The sequence below is a fragment of the Homalodisca vitripennis genome, chromosome X, assembly GCF_021130785.1.
Source record: "Homalodisca vitripennis isolate AUS2020 chromosome X, UT_GWSS_2.1, whole genome shotgun sequence".
NCBI lineage: Eukaryota > Metazoa > Arthropoda > Insecta > Hemiptera > Cicadellidae > Homalodisca > Homalodisca vitripennis.
The window spans coordinates 151,652,965-151,675,000 of NC_060215.1; the positions used below are offsets into that span (position 1 = coordinate 151,652,965).

The 22,036-nt window shown below is 35.6% G+C and overlaps 1 protein-coding gene across 12 annotated transcripts in view; it reads left to right on the forward strand.

Moving 5' to 3' along the window:
* LOC124370031 overlaps positions 1-15,496 on the forward strand; it is a 29,853-nt gene extending 14,357 nt beyond the window's left edge. For 5 of the 12 annotated variants that reach the window (XM_046828331.1, XM_046828327.1, XM_046828330.1 and 2 more), the window contains 3 exons: positions 5,232-5,327; positions 7,808-8,056; positions 12,852-13,038. In XM_046828331.1, the coding sequence (XP_046684287.1) occupies positions 5,232-5,327; positions 7,808-8,056; positions 12,852-12,886 (380 nt within the window). In that variant the 3' untranslated portion in view covers positions 12,887-13,038. The other 7 variants (XM_046828336.1, XM_046828339.1, XM_046828338.1 and 4 more) reach the window with 7 other exon arrangements.
* Positions 15,497-22,036: the final 6,540 nt, after the last annotated feature.

Genomic DNA, 22,036 nt, shown 5'->3' on the forward strand with positions numbered 1-22,036 from the left:
GAATACAATTAGAAATCTTGAAAAGAACATTACCTCAAATCGAGATACAAGAAATCAAAAAATTGGAGTAAGTAAAAATGTGGAAACGCAAACTTTAAGTGCTGACCTACACACCAAGGTGATAGAATTTACTTCTCCAGAAGCGCAAACTACTGGTACAGACTTGCACAAGCAAGGCAATCTTGCTCTTGTACTGTACCAACTCACTCAGCTAACTACCCGTCAAGACCAAGTGGAACATCAGCTACAGATGCTACACCAACAAATGCAAAATCAAAATAAGCTGGAACCAAACACATCTGTGAAAGTAACACAAAACACACCTATTATTAGGAAAGGGTCTTTTTCAAAAATAACTAGCTTAGCATCAAGTAAAATAAGACCAGTTCAGCGCCAAAACCAGTTCAGCATTTCTCTCCAGGTAGCAAAAAACAAAAAACATGTAAAAGAAAAAAGCAATACTGTCACAAATGCAATGCATTACAATACACACTCAAACTATGAGGAAGTCACGGCTACTAGACCACCAAGAAACAACACTCTGACAGTGCACAAAGTTAAAGACAGGAAACCACCAATGACTGCTACTAAACTGGAAAAAGAAGAAACATATGAAGACTTTCTGAACAAATATATAGATAGCCTAGGGACAATATCCCCTGCCTGTAAAAAAGTTGAACATGTTTTGTCAAAAACCGCAGGGCAGGACTCTCCACACAATCTTAACATAGATATCTCGCACACAGCATCCAAAGAATCAGACCATACCTCACTATTAAATGATTCTCATTTTTTAGGTATAATCCACAAGAGAGAAAAATACAAACCGATCACAAACAAGCCAAACACCAGAACCTTTTGGAACACAGCACAAAAACAAACCAAACCACCTCAATCACTATCCTACACCAAAATGTTAGAGGACTAAAAAATAAGGTGGAAAGAATAAATCACCTTTTGAACGACTTACATCCAACACTTGTAGTCCTAACAGAGCACGGTCTCAGCCAAGATAGATTGTCACTTACCAACATCATTGGGTACAATCTTGTAACAGAATATAGCAGGGAAGACCACAGATTGGGGGGAGTTGCTATCTATATCTGTAAAACATCAATTATAGAGGTAGAAGCCATTGACATAGCAGACAAATGTCTAGAACTAACTTTTGAAGCTGCATTAGCAAAATGTAACATCAAGAACAAGTCCTTCTACTTACTAGGTGTATATCGTTCACCAGCTGGACAAACAAAGTTAGGCGTTGACTTTCTATCAAATATACTTACCTCAATCCAACCTGAAACCAAACCCTTTGTTTTAATAGGAGACATAAATATAGATCGCCTAACAGTAAATTCAGACAGCACACTTCTAGAAAACGAACTGCTGACCTTCGGTATTAGACGGCTACCCCTTCCAGCTACAAGAATAACCAACCTATCAACAACCTCCATCGATTGTATTTGTACAAACATCTCACAAGACACTGTTGACTTTACAATTTTTCAAGCTGGTATTTCAGACCATACTGGTCAAATCTGCTTTCTGAAAGTGGAATTCGAACAACCTTCCAAGAAACCTGCTTGTGAAAAGAGAAATTTCTCTACTCAGAACCTCAACTGTCTGAGAAGTGAATTTGCAGAAGAAAACTGGGAAAGTGTGTTTGAAACTCATGACACAGAGAAGGCCTATAACTGCTTTCAACAAATTGTAAGGTACACATTGGATAAAGTATGCCCCAAAAAACAGGTTAGGATAAAAACAAGAAATAAACTGAGAGTCCACTACGACGAAGAGGCAGCTATGCTCAAAGAAGAATTTTTAACCACTCTACGCAGGTACAAACTTACTGGAAGCGAAAACGACAGAATACTTATGATAACAAAAAAGAAAGCTTATGATTTAAAGCTAAGAAATCTTAAGCGAAATGTCACTGCTGAATATATCTCTAACTCAGACAACAAACCCAAAGCCTTGTGGAACATTATAAATTCAGAAAAGCAGTCTAAACAAAAAGAAGAATCCAAACTCATGCTTGAAGTAGAAGGGGATATGCTAAGTAATCCTTCCCAAATAGCTAACTTCTTCAACCACCATTTTTCAACAATAGCAGATTCCACACTAAAAGAAAATAGAAAAAAACTGGATAACATAAACATAACCAAACCACTCACCTTTCCAGACTTTAACGAACAGCTATTGAATCTTACACCAACAACCATAAAAGAAGTCCTATCAGTGATATCCTCCCTCAAATCTAAGCTTTCTTGTGGACTGGATGAAGTCCCTTCAAAAGTTGTAAAGCACTGTGCTAAACAATTAGCACCACCATTGGTAAATATTATAAATAAATCCTTCAAATCTGGTCATTTTCCATCTTCTTTGAAAATTGCCAAAATATATCCGAAGCATAAAAAAGGTCCAGTTACAAAAGTAGAAAACTATCGCCCGATTTCATTGATATCAACCTTTTCAAAAATAGCAGAAAAAATAGCACTTTCACGTATTTCAAAACACCTTGAACAAAACAGCCTGATATCAAATAACCAGCACGGTTTTCTTAAAGGAAGGTCAACAACCACAGCTCTCACAAGTCTGATTGAACAAATAACTGATCACCTGGATGATGGGAAGCTTGTATCGGCCGTTTTGCTGGATTATAGTAAAGCATTCGATTGTCTTGACCATGATCTCATTTTGAGAAAACTACCAACTTTGGGGATAAAAGGTTTATCAAAAGATTGGCTGGGCAGCTATTTAACTGGTCGAAGGCAAATTGTTGAAATTCAACAAATTGCAAACAAGAAAAAATGTGTGTATAGATCTACACAACTTCCAGTAAGTAGAGGAGTACCCCAAGGGTCAGTCCTGGGTCCTTTTCTATATATACTCTTTACCAATGACTTTTCTAATTACATTAATGACCCCAGGGTTCAACCCATTTTATATGCAGATGACACAACTCTACTTTTTACAAATGACACACCTCTCGGACTACACATGGACATTTTAACATCAACTGACAATGCAATGCAATACTGTCTTCAAAGCGATCTCGCAATAAATCCGTCTAAAACCACTCAGATCAACTTCAGCAGAAGACATGAGCAAATCCCGGAAACTCCCAATATTATAGTTGACAATACAACAAAGCTACTGGGTGTAACTATAGATAGTGCTCTTTCATGGAATGACCACATACACAACCTCACCAAAAAACTTTCATCAGGCATCTACGTGGTAAGAAGAATAAAGTGGATTGCAAGCACAGATGCAGCCAAAGCAGCTTATTATGCTCTTGTCGAATCCCATATCAGATATGGAATACTATCTTGGGGAGGAACATCTGAGTGCAACATGAATAAAGTTTTAGTCCTTCAGAAAAAAGCAGTCAGAGCACTTGCAAACCTGAATCATACAGACAGCTGCAGAGATGCCTTCAAGTCACTGAAGCTCCTAACCGTAACAGCACTTTATCTTCTTGCAGCAGTCATTTACACCGACCAGATGGACTTTCCCAGGAATGAAGACATTCATTCATACAATACACGAGGAGCATTAAACTACCCTCTTCCTACCCATCGGACAACACATTTTAGTAAAAAACCATCCTACCTGGGCCGTAAAGTTCTAAACTCACTTCCACAAAACCTCAAAAACCTCAGAGGAAATGAACTGAAGAGACGTCTCCAGGACTGGCTAGTGGAACGACCTGTCTACACTATTAACGAATTCTACAATATTGTAAAGCAAGAGACATAAAATATCATTTCATTTCTGTTGACGCCATTGTATTTCTTGAAGAAACTACAAATAAAGATTCTTGTCTATTGTCTATTGTCTACGTTGCATGTTTTTTGAAAATTATTTCTCTTTCACGGGAGTGATGTAGTGAACCACATAATTAGTGTTTTGTTTCAAAATAATTTAAGTTTTGTAACACAAGGTCTGTAAATAAAGAAATGAGGCAGATTTGTTTCGCTACCAAACTGGCAACACTGTAACTCTGAAAAGTAGTCATGTGTTTAGCCAAAAGGCTGATCAACATTGAGTATTAATTTCATTAGTCTATTATTGTCATGTAAGTTGTAAACAAACTTCTTCTATATAGCAAAACAGGTTTTTGTTATGCGTTCCAAAAATGAGATAGACAACGGAGTGGAAGTTTGTCAAGATCTTATGGGACAAATATAAAGAGTTGTTTATTTTCTAAAACACTTCGTCATCTGTGACGAATCTTGGATTTTTTAGTATGACCCGCAAAAAACCGTAGGAGTAAAGAATGAGCAAGTCCAATGTCAAAACTATGCTGATTTCTTTCTTTGTTTCCTATGGCATTGTCCAAAACAAGTTTTTGCCTGCAGGACAGTGTAAATCAATACATTTATCGTGAAATTCTTGAAAGGTTACGGAAAAATGTCATGCGCTTGAGACCAGCCATCAAAGATAACTGGATGCGCCTTGCCACATTGCACTCTCCATTACTGAGTTTTTGACCAGAAAAACCACTCTGTTCTCCTGACGAGTCCTTATGACTTTTCCTGTTCCCTGAGTTATAAACCCACATCAAAGGGCATCATTTTGGAACAATTAAAACTCAAAACAAAATGTGACCGATCTGCTAAAGAAAATTGCAGTTTCGGTCTTTCAGCACTGCTACGAGTAGTAGGGAAACCAAATAAAGCGGTGTGTGGCTTTACAAGGGAACTACCTTGAAGGAGCTAGCGTTCATACGTATATATAAATAAAACATATTATCAAACCAGTCTCATTACTTTATTTACAGACCTCGTATATGTGAGCCTAAGTTAGGACTGCCAAGAAGTCAATGGATAGGAACTATTTAGATTAATCTAGTGATATAAGAGAAATGTTAGAAAGTGAACCAGTGTACCATAACGGCAGTGGTGGATCTGATTAGGCTTAATGTAAGATCTAGTGCCTTTACAATAACAATGCCTATAACAATTAGGGTTATGTGTTTTTAGTGAATAAATCAAATTTTATTTTTCAAATGAGAAGAAAATTCAAACATTGCTTCTAAATTTGAAGATATAAAGTTTCACATGTAAGAAAATTTATGCTTTCCGGATTCATAAATATGATGAGTTGTGCTACATAATTTTGTACTTGTACTTGTTATTGATCAATTATATGTTATTTCAAACTCTTGATATGATATAATACTGTTTAATGTAATTAATAACTATTATTGCTGTAATATGTTACAGGCCGTGTCACCGTGCTCGGCGCCTCGTTTGAGCACGCACACTACTGTCCTTCCCCACTACTGACTTTTCTGAAGATGACATTGAAGACAGGAATTTGTAAGGGATCGAAGAATTATTTGTAACCATCAGAGGGTAATACCTTATCAAAATAATTATGTCATGGATTTAAAGAAATATTATTTAAACATTTCTATGAAATCAATTTAAAGAAATATTTTGGTTCATACTGTTTAATATAAATGTGTTTTCTCCATTGATAAAATAACGAAGATATGGGCATCAGGCAGTACACAGGTAGTTGTCTCATCACCAGTCCCAATTTTACTCTATTATTTATATTGTTTTTTATTGATTATAATGTTTTTTTATTTTAAATAATGTTTTATTTATTGCATGTTAGCCTGTAATGTTTTATCTGTTTACTAATTAATATTCTATCTATTTTATTTTGATTTACTGTTATATTTGCGGGCTATTCGGAAAGTAACACGTTTCGAAATAAAATATTAACCAGCTGTGAAGTTGGCATATCTTATAATATACATTTAAAAGGTACACTCTTAGGTTATTTTTTAAAATGTTATTATTATATTATTTTTATTTTACACCTCGTTTCTTAAGCTCAAGTAAATATTTTGAAGTCATAAAATCTACATTTTGGTTATGAAACCTGAATAGTTGTTTACAATTGCTTCTTTGCCTATGCTCATTATAGGTTTTTCTGCTGCAAACACCGCCTTACTGATATATTTTATCTATATACATAAAAAGTCAGCTTACTTACATCATTTATATTTCAAGAATGGCTATATCAATTGCAATAATCTCTGATTTGTTGGATTCATCTTCGCCTAGAATTGCATAATAACTATTAAAATATCAAGTTGACGGGAAGAAATTATTAAGATAGCAAAAGAAGATTTTTATATAATAATATAGATTGAAAGAGCCTGGTAAATGTAGTAAACTGTTCTCTCTAAACAATATTTTATGACAACACACTATGTGATTAATAATTTAACTTCTATTTTCAATAGTTTATATTTGTAGTGGTGAAGACATAAAATAAATTTGATAGTAACACGTCTTATTCGAACCTTTACTGCAACCACTGTTGCGTAAGAAAATACAGAGATGAGAAAGTTAAAAGTTTTAATAAAAATATACTGTAACATATATATTGTACTGTACGCTTCAGTAAATATAAAGCACTGAAGCAATGCCAGGGCTTTTATATGCCTGACTCAAGGTTAGAAAGGGGACATGCTCAAATTGGTGGGTCGAAGTTGACCAGTGATCACAATTGTCCTCACACGGTAAATGTATAGATTTATTTTAACCTTTTCTTGTACGTCTTCTGTACTCAAGAAGATACAAACTGAGTTCAAGTAGCAGAAGGTGCTGTAATCCTTTTGTTTTAAGGACATTATCCCAGACATGTGCATACACTCGTAAGAATATACGTGTATAGCTATGTTGAAAATTTCAAGACTCTACGTCTTCATAAAATTAGATTGATAATATATATTTACTTAAGCCACAGTCAAGAAAGTGAGTTAGTAAAAACTTTTGGCTGTAATGCAAAATGAAGTGTAAGAGTTACCTTCTTGTGTCCAAAGCGTTTGGTTCAATTCAAAATTAGAGAAATGGCCCAATGTCGGACTAATTGTTATTATATTATATTGTTTTATGACAGCACGTTTATATGTTTAACCCTTTCCACTCAGTAGACGGATATATTAGAATGGTAGACTTTGATCAAAACGCCAAATAAAGTTATATCCGATATTATAGATAATTGGAGAGTTTTATAGTTCATAAAAGGCAATTCAAATGGCCTCTACACGCACCATGCCTATCGCAGTAGCCAAGGAAGTATTTATAAATGACCTTCACTCTGCGGCATGGGGAGGAAAGGGCTTTGTTTAAATCCGACCACCTGCTCGTCAGTTCTGCGTCTCCTACAGAACCATAGCCAAAAATCCGTGGCATGTATTTACTGCTTTCTCGGTTATCACAAACACAGTTTTAGTTTAATTTCATTTTACAATGAAATAAAATTTATTTTAAATAAACAGTTTTGCAAATAGTTCTGTTTTATTTTTATAAATAAATATACTAATTTTACATAATAGTTTTAACAAAATACCCTGTTTTATACTTTTTTTGCTTTTACCTTTTATAATTTAGTTACAATAAAAAGTAGCTCTGAATTTAGACATGTTTTACTCGTCTTGTCGTTATAGAAAAGTTAATGGATTTCTTAGTGGCTTGCAAAGGGTTAATTAATTTTGCCACTTTTTTCAATTTGTTTATATTTATTTATAGCCTTGAAGACATATAGTAATTTTGACAGTAACAACACTTCTTATTTGAATATTTTCTGTAACTACTGTTGAGATAAGTAAATTAAAGATTTAATAAAAAATAATGTAATGTATATATTTTACTGTACGTTTTAGCAAATATTAAGGATGCAGTGCTTGTTCAGTATTGTAATGCAGATATCAAAGATAAAGTTACTATCTCATATGTACTATAAATTGAAAGTCTGTTACAAAAAGACATGTTGTCAGGGTATCCAGAATGGACACTAGAAAAGGATCCATTATCTGCTGTCTGGCGTGGATGTCCCGGAGAAGGTGGCCAGCTGCCAGCCAGACTTTGTGACTGTCGACCAGACGTACAACATTGTGAGGGTTGTCAACGTCACGGGTCCATACCAGAACGGCTGGCAGTCGGAGATGACGGCACTGCGTCTCCGAGGCCATCTAGTAGATCTGGGATATCTACGTTGGAATACATGGGCATCAGGCAGTACGCAGGTAGTTTTCTCATCACCAGTCCCAATTTTACTCTATTTATTGTTTATTATTGATTATAATGTTTTTTTTTTTTTTTTTATTATAATGTTTTATTTATCGCATGTTAGCCTGTAATGTTTTATCTGTTTACTAATTAATGTTCTATCTATTTTATTTTGATTTACTGTTATATTTGAGGGCTATTCAGAAAGTAACAAACGTTTTGAAATAAAATATTAACCAGCTGTGAAGTTTTCATATTTTATAATATACATTTAAAAGCTACATTCTTAGGTTATTTTTAACGTAACCCACGTTCAAATTGAGACATTTATCATAAAATATATCAGAAATATAATTCACTTAACACATTCACTGCTGCCAGAAAATACGTAAAATACAAGCCCATGCTGAAAATATTTTTTTTAGGTTTTACTTACCATTATTATGTGGAGACTTCATATGCACCATCAATGATGTGTATATGTCCATATATACATATATACAGCAACAATATAGTAGCGGCACCGGAAGGTGCCGGCCGCACTCGGCAGGTCAGATGCCATTGGACACCCGACGGTGTCAGTCGCGTCCGTCACTTTCCACGCACAACACTTTTCACTGTTCAAATTGTTTACAGTATTCATTCATTTGTAACCGTCATACACACAATTATATACAATATTTACAATATTTCCACTTTTTCCTGCCTCATTTTCTTTCCTACTCATGATACTTGTCGAAGCATCTCAGTGCACATAGGCCAGGTTCGCCAGGGCACTGGGCACAAAAGAAAAGGGTCATGGTTCTTTTCTTTGTCTTTGAGCATTCTCTGCATCGTTTTCTCTTCATCCTTTCTCCTGTGTTGTCAGGTGTGTCCATTTTTGACAATACGTGTCTGACAGTTGTTTGTTGTCTAGGCCGGAGTGGAGGTGTGATTGCGTTTGCTGCAGGCAAAAGCATGTTGATGATGGACAATCTAAAGTGGTACAGCGATCTTTTCCTTGGGTTGGTTTGTAAATAAAGTTTGAAGGAGTTCACCAACAACGTCTGAAGGAAATGGACGAAGATCTTTTTGTACCAGCGAATTGATTTGTGTTCGAAGGCATAATAGCTCATAAGCTGATCATTTCGGTCCACACCCTTCATATGGGCGTTGTACTGTATTATGGGCAGAGGCTTTTGGCGAGGTTGGTTATACCTATTCATTGAGATTGCCCAATCATTCTCAAACTCTGTGGATAGGTACAACACCTGACGCTTGTCGCACCATTTTGCTATCAAAACACCATTGGCGTACCGTTCTGCCTTTTCTCCTCTGGCAAGACGAGCTGTCTTGAGATCTAGCGGAACATGCTTTCGGTCTGAGCGCATTGTGCCGGTGCAGTAGGTTTTCTCACTCAGTAACTCGGTTGCAAGGGGGTAACTGATATAATAATTATCCATATACAATGAATGGCCCACCCCAAGCATTCCCCTCATCAAATACTTGACTACTTTGCTAGCATGACCTTTTCCTCCAAGTTCACCTCCCTTCCCAGAATACACAGTGAAACTTACACAAAGTCCATCCGGTTCACATAACGAGTAAATCTTGATACCATATTTATGGCGCTTTCCTTGAATGTATTGTCGAAAGTGCAGACGTCCTCTCCATAGCACCATTCCTTCATCAATCGACAACTCTCGACTTGGGTAGTAGATGGTTTTCATCTTTTGATTGAAATAGTCAATCAAAAGCCTGACTTTGTAGAGGCGATCATCAGGTACAGTCTCTTCGTCACTTTCATAAAAATTTAAACATCTTAGGATCAGGAGAAATCTGTCTCTGCTCATTTGGGATCTCACGAATCCAAAATTAAACATACGATCAGTTTTCCAGTAATCGTTTAGACGATTGATTTTTACAGTTCCCATGTGAAAGATTAGCCCGAAAAATTTTTTCAGTTCAGCCACTGTCAGTTCCTGCCAATTATTTATTCTTGATTTTATTTTGAGGTTAGGGGAAAATAATATTTCCCAGGCATTTTTGTTAGTGGCAGACACAATTTTTTCCAACAAGGTATCATCAAGTAGTAAAAAAAAACCAATCGATAGGATCGTTTGTTCCGGGGGCAGGTACAAGCAATTTGTTTTCTTTTGTGAAGGGAATTCTTCGCATACCTGCAGTACGAAGTGACCATATTGGGTCTGAAATCACTTGATCAGCTTCCTGGTCATCCGTGTCCTCATCCTCGATGTCCACAGGCGCCACCACATTGACAATAGGCGGCGCGTCAAGCTGGGCTTGGTCAATGTCACTCTCCGGGCCGGCAGACGCCACAGAATCGTCAGAACTACTTTCCACATCACTCTCACTCAAATAGTGTCTTATTTGGCTAGAACTAGGACCATCCATTGTTCACAACGAAGTTCACAGCCCCTACAACTATAACAATACACCAAACACACAGATTAGCCGATGAACTCAACCCGAACCACGTGGAACAACAAACAAGGGTACTCTACACGCGGCGCGAAATATACCTTCCTCACGCAGAAGCTGAAACAGCACTGACGTTGTGAAATCTAGAAGGTGGCGTGACACCGTCCGGTGCCGAACGCACCCGAGGACACCCGAAGCGCGGCACCGTGCGGTGCCAGCCGCATTCAATGTGTTAACCAGTAGTGCTTATACTCGTGCGAAGCCACGGGTAACTGCTAGTAACTCAAGAATTATGTAATAAAACTGATTTATAAGATAACTTATGAGAAATGTCTATATTTCCATTAGCCATTTGCTCCACTTCGTTTCTTAAGCTCAAGCAAATATTTTGAAGTCATAAAATCTACATTTTGGTTATTAAACCTGAATAGTTGTTTACAATTGCTTCTTTGCCTATGCTCATTATAGGTTTTTCTGCTGCGAACACCGCCTTAGTGATATATTTTATCTATATACATAAAAAAGTCAGCTTACTTACATCATATATATTTCAAGAATGGCTATATCAATTGTAATAATCTCTGATTTGTTGGATTCAACTTCACCTAGAATAGCATAATAACTATTAAAATATCAAGTTGACGGGAAGATGTGATGAAGATAGCAAAAGAAGATTTTTATATAATAATATAGATTGAAAGAGCCTGGTAAATGTAGTAAACTGTTCTCTCTAAACATTATTTTATGACAACACACTATGTGATTAATAATTTAACTTCTATTTTCAATAGTTTATATTTGTAGTCATGAAGACATAAAATAAATTTGATAGTAACACACTTCTTATTTGAACCTTTTCTGCAACCACTGTTGCATAAGAAAATATAGAGATAAGAAAGTTACAAGTTTTAATAAAAATATATATTGTACTGTACATTTTAGTAAATACTGGGTGGCGCAAAAAGGGTGGTCGGATTTGAACTGCGTAGTACCAGTTGAAGGTGAGGAGGGGGGACCACTGCCGGCCGTCTGCAAGTCGGCCATTACACCCAGTTTGCCACGAGATGGCGCAGTGGACGGTCGAGCATCGTGTTTTTGCTGTGGAACAATTTTCAGAAATAATGAATCTTTTATTACTGTGCAACGATTGTGTCGACAACGTTTTGGTAAAAATAAATCACGAACCCATTCCAGATCGCAGATCCATATCACGTTGGGTGACTGCATTCCGGACGACAGGGTCTGTCATGAGTGGTAAATCTACTGGGCGTCCGCGTACGGCAGTTTCTCCACAGAACATTGAGAATGTTAGAGCGTCAGTGCTTCACAGTCCGCGTCGTTCCACCAGGCGTCGTGCTCAAACTTTAGGCCTCAGCCGTCTTTCGTTGTAGCGCATTTTAAGCCGTGAGTTACAGTTTCACCCATACAAATTTATGATCACGCAAAAGCTCTATGATCGTGATTTTGAGCACCGAAGACGATTTTGTGAAACAATGTTGGACATTAGTACTCTAATAATGATGTTGTGCTTTTAATGTCAGATGAAGCTCATTTCCATTTAGACGGCTATGTGAACAAACAAAACTGTAGGTAATGGGCAGCAACTAATCCCAGAGAATTGCACCAAAAGCCTCTTCATAGTGCTAAAGTAACAGTCTGGTGTGAAATGTCAAAATTGGGGATTGTTGGTCCTTATTTTTTTGAGGAGAACAACGCTACAGTCACTGTGAACTCGGAACGTTACGTTAACGTGCTACGTAGCTTTTTGGGGCCGAAACTGCGAGAGTTACGTGTAAATCGAGATCGAATTTGGTTTCAACAGGATGGGGCCACGGCCCACACAGCCAATGACTCCATGTGTGTCTTAAGGCGGATGTTCCCCCACCACATCATCTCGCGTTTTGGAGATGTCCACTGGCCCGCTAGATCACCTGACCTCTCAGCCTGTGATTTTTTTCTTTGGGGATACCTAAAGTCAAAAGTCTAAGTAAACAAGCCCCAAAACTTAATTGATCTGAAGGAGGCAATCAGTGCGGAAATTATGGCAATTCAAGAAGAAACTGTAGTGAAAGTGATGGAAAATTTCAAGGAAAGACTTGTGGAATGCATCACCGAGGAAGGACACCATCTTCCGGAAGTTATTTTCCGTACATGAATTTTGGAGGTTATTTCTTGTAATTGGGTGCCTGGGAGCATTTAGTTACATAATTAAATAAAATTAATTTGTAAAACTGATGGAGTTATAGTTATTTAAAATCCGACCATCCTTTTTGCGCCACCCAGTATAATGCATGATGTGCTCGTTCAGTATTGTAATGCAAATATCAAAGATAGTTACTATCTAATATGTACTATAAATTGAAAGACTGTTACAAATAGACCTCTTGTCAGGATGTCCAGAATGGAGATCCATGGACACTGGATGAAGGAGTGGCTAAACAAGAGGATGAGTGGATACTGTTCCATGATATGCTGTCTGGTGTGGATGTCCCGGAGGAGGTGGCCATCTGCTGGCCAGACTTTGTGAGGGTTGACGTCATGGGTCCATGTGAGGACGGCGTGACTGTTGACCGGACCAACAAGCACCAAACCCTTCCCTCAAGGTAATCACACTCAACGTTGCTGAATCAATGCCAGGGCTTTTATATGCCTGACTCAAAGTTAGAAAGGGGTTTTACATGCTCAAGTTCGTGTTCACACGGTAAATGTATAGATTTATTTTTACCTTTTCTTGTACATCTTCTGTACTCAAGAAGATACAAACTGAGTTCAAGTAGCAGAAGGTGCTGTAATCTTTGTTTTAAGGACATTATCCCAGATATGTGCATACACTCGTAACCAGTTTCAATATCGATGTAAAGGTAGTAAAAGTAATGTTTTATCCCAAATTTGAACCCTCTTGGTCAACTCGTTTAACAGTGACCTTGTGTACCAATAAAAATTGAGTTCTGTTCATCAGCATATAACTGTAAAGACTTTTTAATTAATTTGTGGTGCAGCTGTGGTCTGCAAATATACGTGGTGCAGTGAATGAACTTGCACATAGAACATGCAAACTTTCCGTCAAATATTAGTTCTTTTGTAGAATGAGGTCTTTTGCATTATGTTCCCTCATTTTCTATTTTATTTACTATTTTATCTCCACTCAGAATACTTTCTACACATTTATGACCATCTAAAATGCCGCCCATGATCCATTTAAAGTATTCTGATCTATTTTAACAATGTAACTAAAGATAGAATTATTATTTCAGTCTTATCGCTAGAACGTTATACCTCCGTGCTCAGCGAGGCTACTGCAGCACTTACAGTACTGTCCCACGCTGATAGCAAATCATTAAAATATCAAAATTGTAGTCTGCATAAAATAATACAATTTGCCACTTACTACTATCGCTATTTGTACACTATACGAGGTATGGCTATTAAATAACGGGACTGACATTGTAAAAAAATGTATTTTCATTTTAAACATAATTACTTATTATCACCTTCAATATACACCCCTTCTCTATCCCTGCAACGCTTCATGCGAATTTTCCATTGTTGGAAACAATGCTGAAAGTCATCTTCTGTCAACTCTTTCAGGAGTCTTGCCGCTTTTTCTTGAACAGCTTCTACGGATTCAAATCTCGTACCTTTCAATGCAGATTTCACCTTAGGGAAAAGATAAAAGTCGCATGGTGCTAGGTCTGGCGAGTAAGGTGGATGTTCTAACACTGGGATGCTGTACTTGGTCAGGAACCGCTTGACAGATAACGCGGAATGAGCTGGCGCATTGTCTTGGTGCAAAATCCATGATTTGTCCTTCCACATTTCGGGTCGTTTTTTTCTTACTCTTTCACGTAGTTTATTAAGTACCTCAAGATAGTAATGTTATTGTTTGACCTTCAGGAACCCAGTGAAGGTACACAATCCTACTAATGTTGAAAAAAAAACAATCATCATTGCTTTAAATTTTGACTTGCTCATTCTTGCTTTTTTGGCTCTCGGTGAAGTTGAGGTCTTCCAATGCATGGATTGGCGCTTCGTTTCCGGATCATAAGTAAAAAACCACGATTCATCACATGTTATTATTCTTTCCAATAAATTTGGGTAATTTTCAATGGCATTCAAAGTGTCAGTACAAACATTTTTACGAGCTGCTTGTTGATCAATCGTAAGAATTTTTGGTACCATTTTTGAACACACTTTTCGCATGTTCAAATTGTCATGTAAAATTTGCTGTACACATTCTTTATTAATGCCTACAGATTCAGCAACTGCACGAATGCTTAATCGTCGGTCAGACCGAATCAAATTAGCAACTTTGTCTTCCGTTTTTGATGTTGAAGGACGACCTGGCCGCGAATCATCTTCCACGTCTTGTCGACCATCTTGAAAACGCTTAAACCATTCAAAAACACGAGTCCGCGATAAACATTCACTGACATACACTTCTTTTAGTAAATTATAGGTTTCGGTAGCGGTTTTTCCAAGTTTAACGTGAAATTTAATAACAATTCGTTGCTCTATTATTACGCTAACCATTTTTCCGGCAAAACAAAATAACAACACTTACATAAATGAAGGTTATAACACAACGATATTGTTTACAGAAACGAGACTAACTGCATTCTGAAGAGGAAGTCTCAAACTACACAGCTGTTGGTCATTGTTAGTTGGCGCATGCACACTCGTTCCACTGCAGCGTCAGTCCCGTTATTTAATAGCCATACCTCGTATCTACAAAAGCAAAAATGTATTGTATTAGATTTCTTTTCATTCTCTAGACACGTTTATGAGAGCTGAGAGCCGGATATTCCTATTTCCTTACTATCGCATAATTTCTTAGAGGAGTATGTTGGTATATGCTTCAAGAAATATATTTATATATAGTTTTTTTGTTCCAGGAATATGTGCATTTACAGAGTATGCAAAATCTCGACAAACAACTGGGGAGAAATGTGAAACAATTTTCTATGTATATACGAGATAAAATTATGTAGAAAAATAGTGATTGATATCAGGAATCAAATAAAACAAGTTAAAACAAAGTCTGTTGTGGTTTTTTTTAAATAACCTTACTTTCCGAATTACCCTTGTATATTTATTTTACCTATAGGAGTTTAAGTAAATTTAAATATATTTCTAGTTATTAATTCAGTTTTAAGGTAATGTTAACATATTTATAATTAGTTGAGTTAATGTATTTGTATTTATAGTTATAGTTAGTTAAGTTAATTTAAATATATTTATAGTTATAGTTACTTAAGTTAATTTTAATATATTTATAGTTAATAATTTAACTAAGACATGTTGCTGTTAATGTAAAGAGTATCAGTAAATTTTGTTGTGTAGTTAGCAAAACATGTTTCTCGATAAGAATGTCTGAGACACGTATGAAAACAATGAAATTGTGAAATGTGCTCTTTTTTACTTTATCATTTACTTTCTGCACCAAATCGTTAATGGCCATTGAGAGTTGTCGATCTGTTTCTCACGATTAATATTATTTTTAAAATGTTGTACCCATTTGAATGTCATTATATTACTCATAATGTTATGTCCACACAATTCACGATTATGATAGTGAATTTTAACCGTTGTCACACTTTTATTGCTAAGAAAACAAATAACAGCACGTACTTCACAGTTCGGTGGGATTCTCAATTGACAGAGACATTTGAAATATGGACTAATGTGTAAAAACAATTTATTTTTGACGTAATTGTGTCTCTGGCTTGCTAACAGGCGAAGGTGGACTTTATCCCCTATTTTATCTTTTTTGCCCAATAACAAACTATTTTACGACCTTACATTTGGTCATAATACTATGGGAGAAGTCTTTAAGACATAATACGCACCCAAACATGGTTTAAAATATTTTTACTGCTTTAAAAAACTTTCAAACTTGTTTGTTCTTTATTGTACATATACTCAAAAAGTACATATTTCACAAGAAAATGAGTGTTTGGATGTTATTAATTATATTTTTAAACTGAGGAACCATATATGACTCCGTGACAAAAAATTAATTTTCTTTACTAATGAGGAATATATTTACATATTTTGTGGTTAAACTAAATCTTTATGTTATGGCAAAATATGTTCCGTTCTCTTTCAGAAGAAGAGTAAATGTCATATAATGTGAGTGCAAATCGTTCTATAGAAGTTTTATCGTATTTTGTTATGTACAGTCTTACGAAGATCTGAAAAATTCGCTGGACTACTACGAAAATGTGAAAGAAAACAAAATATTTTTTATATAGCTTTAAAACTGTAGTGTTTTAGAAACATTTAAATATTCAGCTTTCTGTTTTAGTGACCCTAAGATTGTGGTTTGAACTTAATGTATATCTTTGCACCATACCACTGAAGAGTGGTTACACAAAGAATCAAAATCACTTCCAAACTTTCTATGATTATCAAGACTTGATCTATGAAGGCTAGTATTTTTAACACCAAGATTTATCTCAGTTACTTTATATATTGTTTCCTGCATTTGCTATGAGCCTCTCTAACTCTAAACCAATCCGTGAGCCGATTTATTTGGTTCTATAGGAATCTTTAATTTTAAACTTGAAAGAACATCTTGGTCCGCCAGAATCGAATATCAAGAGAGTCCGCCAACGTCGAAGCCTCCTGGATATAGAGCCAAGAAGTAAAATCGTCCGAACATTGAATTCTTACAGCATTTTTGTCCTTAGCCCTGAATAATTTGTACTCCTGCCCACAAGCATCGAACCATTTGCCGATATTAACAACCTACTAAAATACGCTTGTATGCAGATGACGTAAATTCCAGAGCTAGATAAATTGTGCTTATACGCTGATGATGCCACTCTGAGAATTAGCGTATCATGTAAAGAGGAAATAGAGGTGTCTGCTATCCTCAGCCTATTAAGAAAATAAAACATCTTTTCAAAGAAAACAATTTAATTTTGAATCGAACAAAAACAAGCTATATGGAATTTTCTACTAACCAATGCAGAAATAAAATTAATCCTCATATAGAAAAAGATGGAAGTGACTTTAGTTAAGGAAGAAGTAAAGGTTTTGTGTTTAATACTAGACAGTTCGCTTAAATGGAATATATATATATATATATATATATATATATATATATATATATATATATATATATATATATATATATATTTAAAATAATAGAGGGCTGGTTTTGTAATTTTACTTATTAATTATATTTGCTGCATTAGCAGTCAATAATGTGTCATTTATTCACGCGATACAAAATTATTAGCCGTACTTAAAGAATCATTATTGTTAACGTATATATACAAGGTTAATAAAAAGTCTGGAGACCCCCAACTAATATTGTAACGGCTCACACGAGAAAAACTAAACTCGCCACACATTTATGTTATATTATGAGGTACTTTTTGGGAATAATTACTGCTTCATTCACAAACCCAAAATGGGGGATTTTGGGGGCAGCTCAAAAATTTTAAATGTAAAGCCCCATCAAGTGACCTGTCATTTTCAAGCCCCTGATAAAAGAAAAGAAACAACGCAAACTAGAGGTCTCTATCTTAACCCAATAAAAAATAACTACCAATTGAAAATTGTATAAGCCAGAATAAACTACTTACAACATAGGAATAACTAACTTTTGGGGAAGCTAAAAACTGTCACTTTTAAGCACCACTCAGTTGATCTCTCATTTGTTAGGTATTGAAAGGCAAAACAATCTCAAAACGAAGTATGGGTTTAAATATCAAACCTAGCAAATAACAAAAGTGTAAAGAAATATTGGGAATTCCTAACTGCAGGAGGACTACATTCCACTAGTTATGAACTTTGTCCCAAATGATCTGTTGTTTACAATAGTCTTATCATTGTTTCATGTTTTCAATACCATCAGTGTCTTGCCGTACTCACTTCAGTCACATTATTCCTTAATTTTATCATGGAGCTAAGCGAACAGGAACGTATTAATTGTTAATGATGCGTGGTTATGGTGATAGAATTCGATCATATGAACAAGTGAGACATTTATTTAATGAAACATTTCCTCATAGAAACCCTATATCAAAATCTGCTGTTGAAAAAACAATTAAACGTTTTGAAGAAACAGGCTCAGTGAAGAATCTGCCTAAGTCTGGAAGACCGAGATCAGCAAGAACTGAAGACCATTGTCTGGAGGTGTTGATGTCTGTTGTTGAAAACACGCATGTGTCAACAACTGCTTTGTCAAGAGAAGTGGGGATTTGTAAGATTTTACATGAAAATAAATACAAGCCATACAAAATTCATCTTGTACACGAGCTGAATGAAGATTACTTCGATCGAAGGGTACAATATTGTGATGAAATGATGAGCAAAATAGATAACCAGACATTAAACTTAAATAATATTGTATTCAGTGACGAAGCAACCTTCATGCTAAACGGGGGAGTAAATAGACACAGTTCTCGTCTCTGGAGTGATGTAAATCCTTACTGGGTGCAAGAACAACTCACTCAACATCCCGAAAAAATTAACGTTTGGGTAGGTATGATGGGAGGACAAATTATTGGACCATTCTTCATTGAAGGGAACCTTACTGGTGATGTGTACTTAGGTATGCTCCAACAACAAATAATTCCAGGCATCCAGAGATGATTTGAACAAGTTTGGTTCCAACAAGACGGAGCACCTCCACATTATAGCCGGCAAGTCCGCCACTACTTGGATAATGTTTTCCCAAATCGATGGATAGACGTGGGTATTGTAACAGTCCACACCAGTCTCTGTTACTGATGCTGGCTAGCTCAGGGAAAAGGGGGGTAAGTTGTTCCAAGTCCTAGGCGAAGTCCACAACAACGACAAAAAATGTTCAATATTTATTTTGAGGCGCCACCTTGTTTTGGAAGGAGACTCCAGGGACTGTAACAAGGAACCAGTCCTTTCCAGGTTCCGGGACTTCACCAGGGTAAGCAGGTGTAGGGACCCAAGAGAATTACCATGGGTCAATGAACCGTTTACAATAAACCTTAAATTTAATTGTGAGAATAAGAATATATTTATAAATTTAGTAAGTAGGAAAATGTTTGGCGTAACTCAAACTATATTAATGTAACTATATTATTGAATCCTTAGCTTTTCTTGGATCTTAGTAGAGTACTTTATAATAAAAGTATAGGAAGCTGATGGTTAAGCTGTGAAGACGGGAAAACTCAAGACTACAGAACTTAACAGACTCAAATTTATTGCAATAATTCCCGTAAAGGGCCAAAAAAAAACGTATTATATATTATTTTATAACAGTTCCGGCCAGTATTGGCTCTAATCTGCGTTACAGTGAAAAAAAAAACAACTAGATATAACCAAAACTATTACTAATATAACCACACAGACTTAGATAAGATATCTTAAGATAATTAAACCCTTCTTACGATACAGATATATAAGCAAACATTTAACATTAACCAACTTAAAAATCTAAAGACAGTAAAAGAGTAATAATTGATGTAACACTTATTTTTGGAGTCCCAGGCGCTGATTATCCTTCGAGAGGTATATCGAGAGGAATGGTCCCCGTCTCAGAGAGGAATATAGTATACCTGAGAGGTCACCATAAAATTTGTAAGTCACTCACCAGAAGACAACAAGTCCACGCCCGGTAACTTCAACGAAGTCGACCGAACCGAGAGGAAGCACACGACTGCGGGTGAACCGGATGTGCGGTACGGCAGTGTCGGTCGGTACGGCACGGCAGGCAAACAGGCGGTTGCCGACAACAACAACTCGGAGAGCGCAGCAACAGTGGGGCTAACAGACTTATCCTCAGTCCAGAAGCCACGATCAGACTCCAGGGAATAAAAACCCTGCACAATGTACAAAGATGATAGCCCAGCTTAAGAGCTTCACATACAACGTATTCAGAGTTTTAACTACACTGAATATTAAATACAATAACGAAAGCACCATAACGAATAATAATTCAAGACAACAGTAAAAGACATATTTTAAAAGTAACTGTCACAGCATCTTCACGGGATTGTAACATCAATTACAGTTACTAAAAGGTACAAGTATCATAGCGGAAATAGTTTTGTGACTAAAATGGAGTGCTTTTCGGACTAAATTGCTTTTAGTATTTACTAAGTTTAGCATTATTACTGCCTGTATTATTAATTATTGTCAAAGAAACAGTTTTATTAAAATAATAATCAATCACACATTGCACAGTGCAATACCAATACTAGATACTAAAAGATGATATAGGTATATATTATTTTAGAGGAAATTACTATGTTACTGAGCGAGCAAACATTAAATTTAGTGACATAGAAAATAAGCTTAGAATATACAATTATTATTTACAAATATTTTTCATGATGACACATAGACTTGTGACATGACAACATTGTTTTACAAGACATAAAAATTATAAATTAGTTTAATCAAATTAGCATTCATAATTATTTAATTAATTAAGCTGTAATTCAAAGTTGTTTTATAGTTTATCTTGTTTAACATCTACTGTACTACAACCGTTAAATACATTACATTTAACACAACAACTCTGAATAGGTTTCCTAATCCTCCTGTTACAATGATCGTATAACTAAAATTACTTAATTAATTTATCTCAACCAAGGATAACTTAATGAAAGTTCTCTATATTTGAAACAAGTAGTGAACTATATATCTACTTTCATCTGAATATTTACCTAAGTTGCACACTGTACTTGAACATGAATTAAATGTATTATTAAATAAGAGTTGGTATTGTATACTACTAATTTAGATTGCATGTATACTAAACATAAAACATTTTGTTTTATTTACTTATTTGTAATTACTATATAATTAATTAGGGTAGACAAACATTTTTGTAATTATCATGACTGATTACTTGTATTTATTATGATTTCTTTATAACATTTTAATTGGAGTTTATACTAGAAGTACAAATGAATTATTACAACAATGATGAATTATTTTTAACCTACTGAAGTAGGGCAGTTACATGAAGTAATGGGAGGCTTCCAGTAAAATAATACAATTGTATGAACAGAAACTATCTTTTCTACATTTTGGCGATCAAGATAAAATTATCTAATATTTATTAGGCTTTACATTGCTTAGGCCACAATGGGAAAATATTATAACATCCTTAATTAGCAAGGTAACGTACATAATCATTAATAATTTACATACAGAAATCAACAATCCTATTATATAAATGGGTTTTTACACCTTTATGAAATTATTGGGATATATATTTGTGAATATATAGTTATCTTTTCCAGACATGAAAATATTTTCGGCAACGCCACGAGGTGACGCTTCCGCCTACTACGGCCAATCGACCCTTTACTCAAAATATTACTGATACTTTAATTATTATGGTTGGGGATTGAATTTATAAAATCGGTAATGGATATTCTGTCCATGATTATACATATTATTAATAAGGACACCTGCTTACCTCTAAAATGTTCTTCTGTAAACCAAAGTAATCCATCGTAGTGTAGTGGGTTCATCTAGAGTCCGATGTTGTATCATCAATGCCCAGAAGCCACTAGAATGTTCCTTACTGGTAGGCATGTTTAAACAGGGATTCCGCTATCAATCTATCAATATCA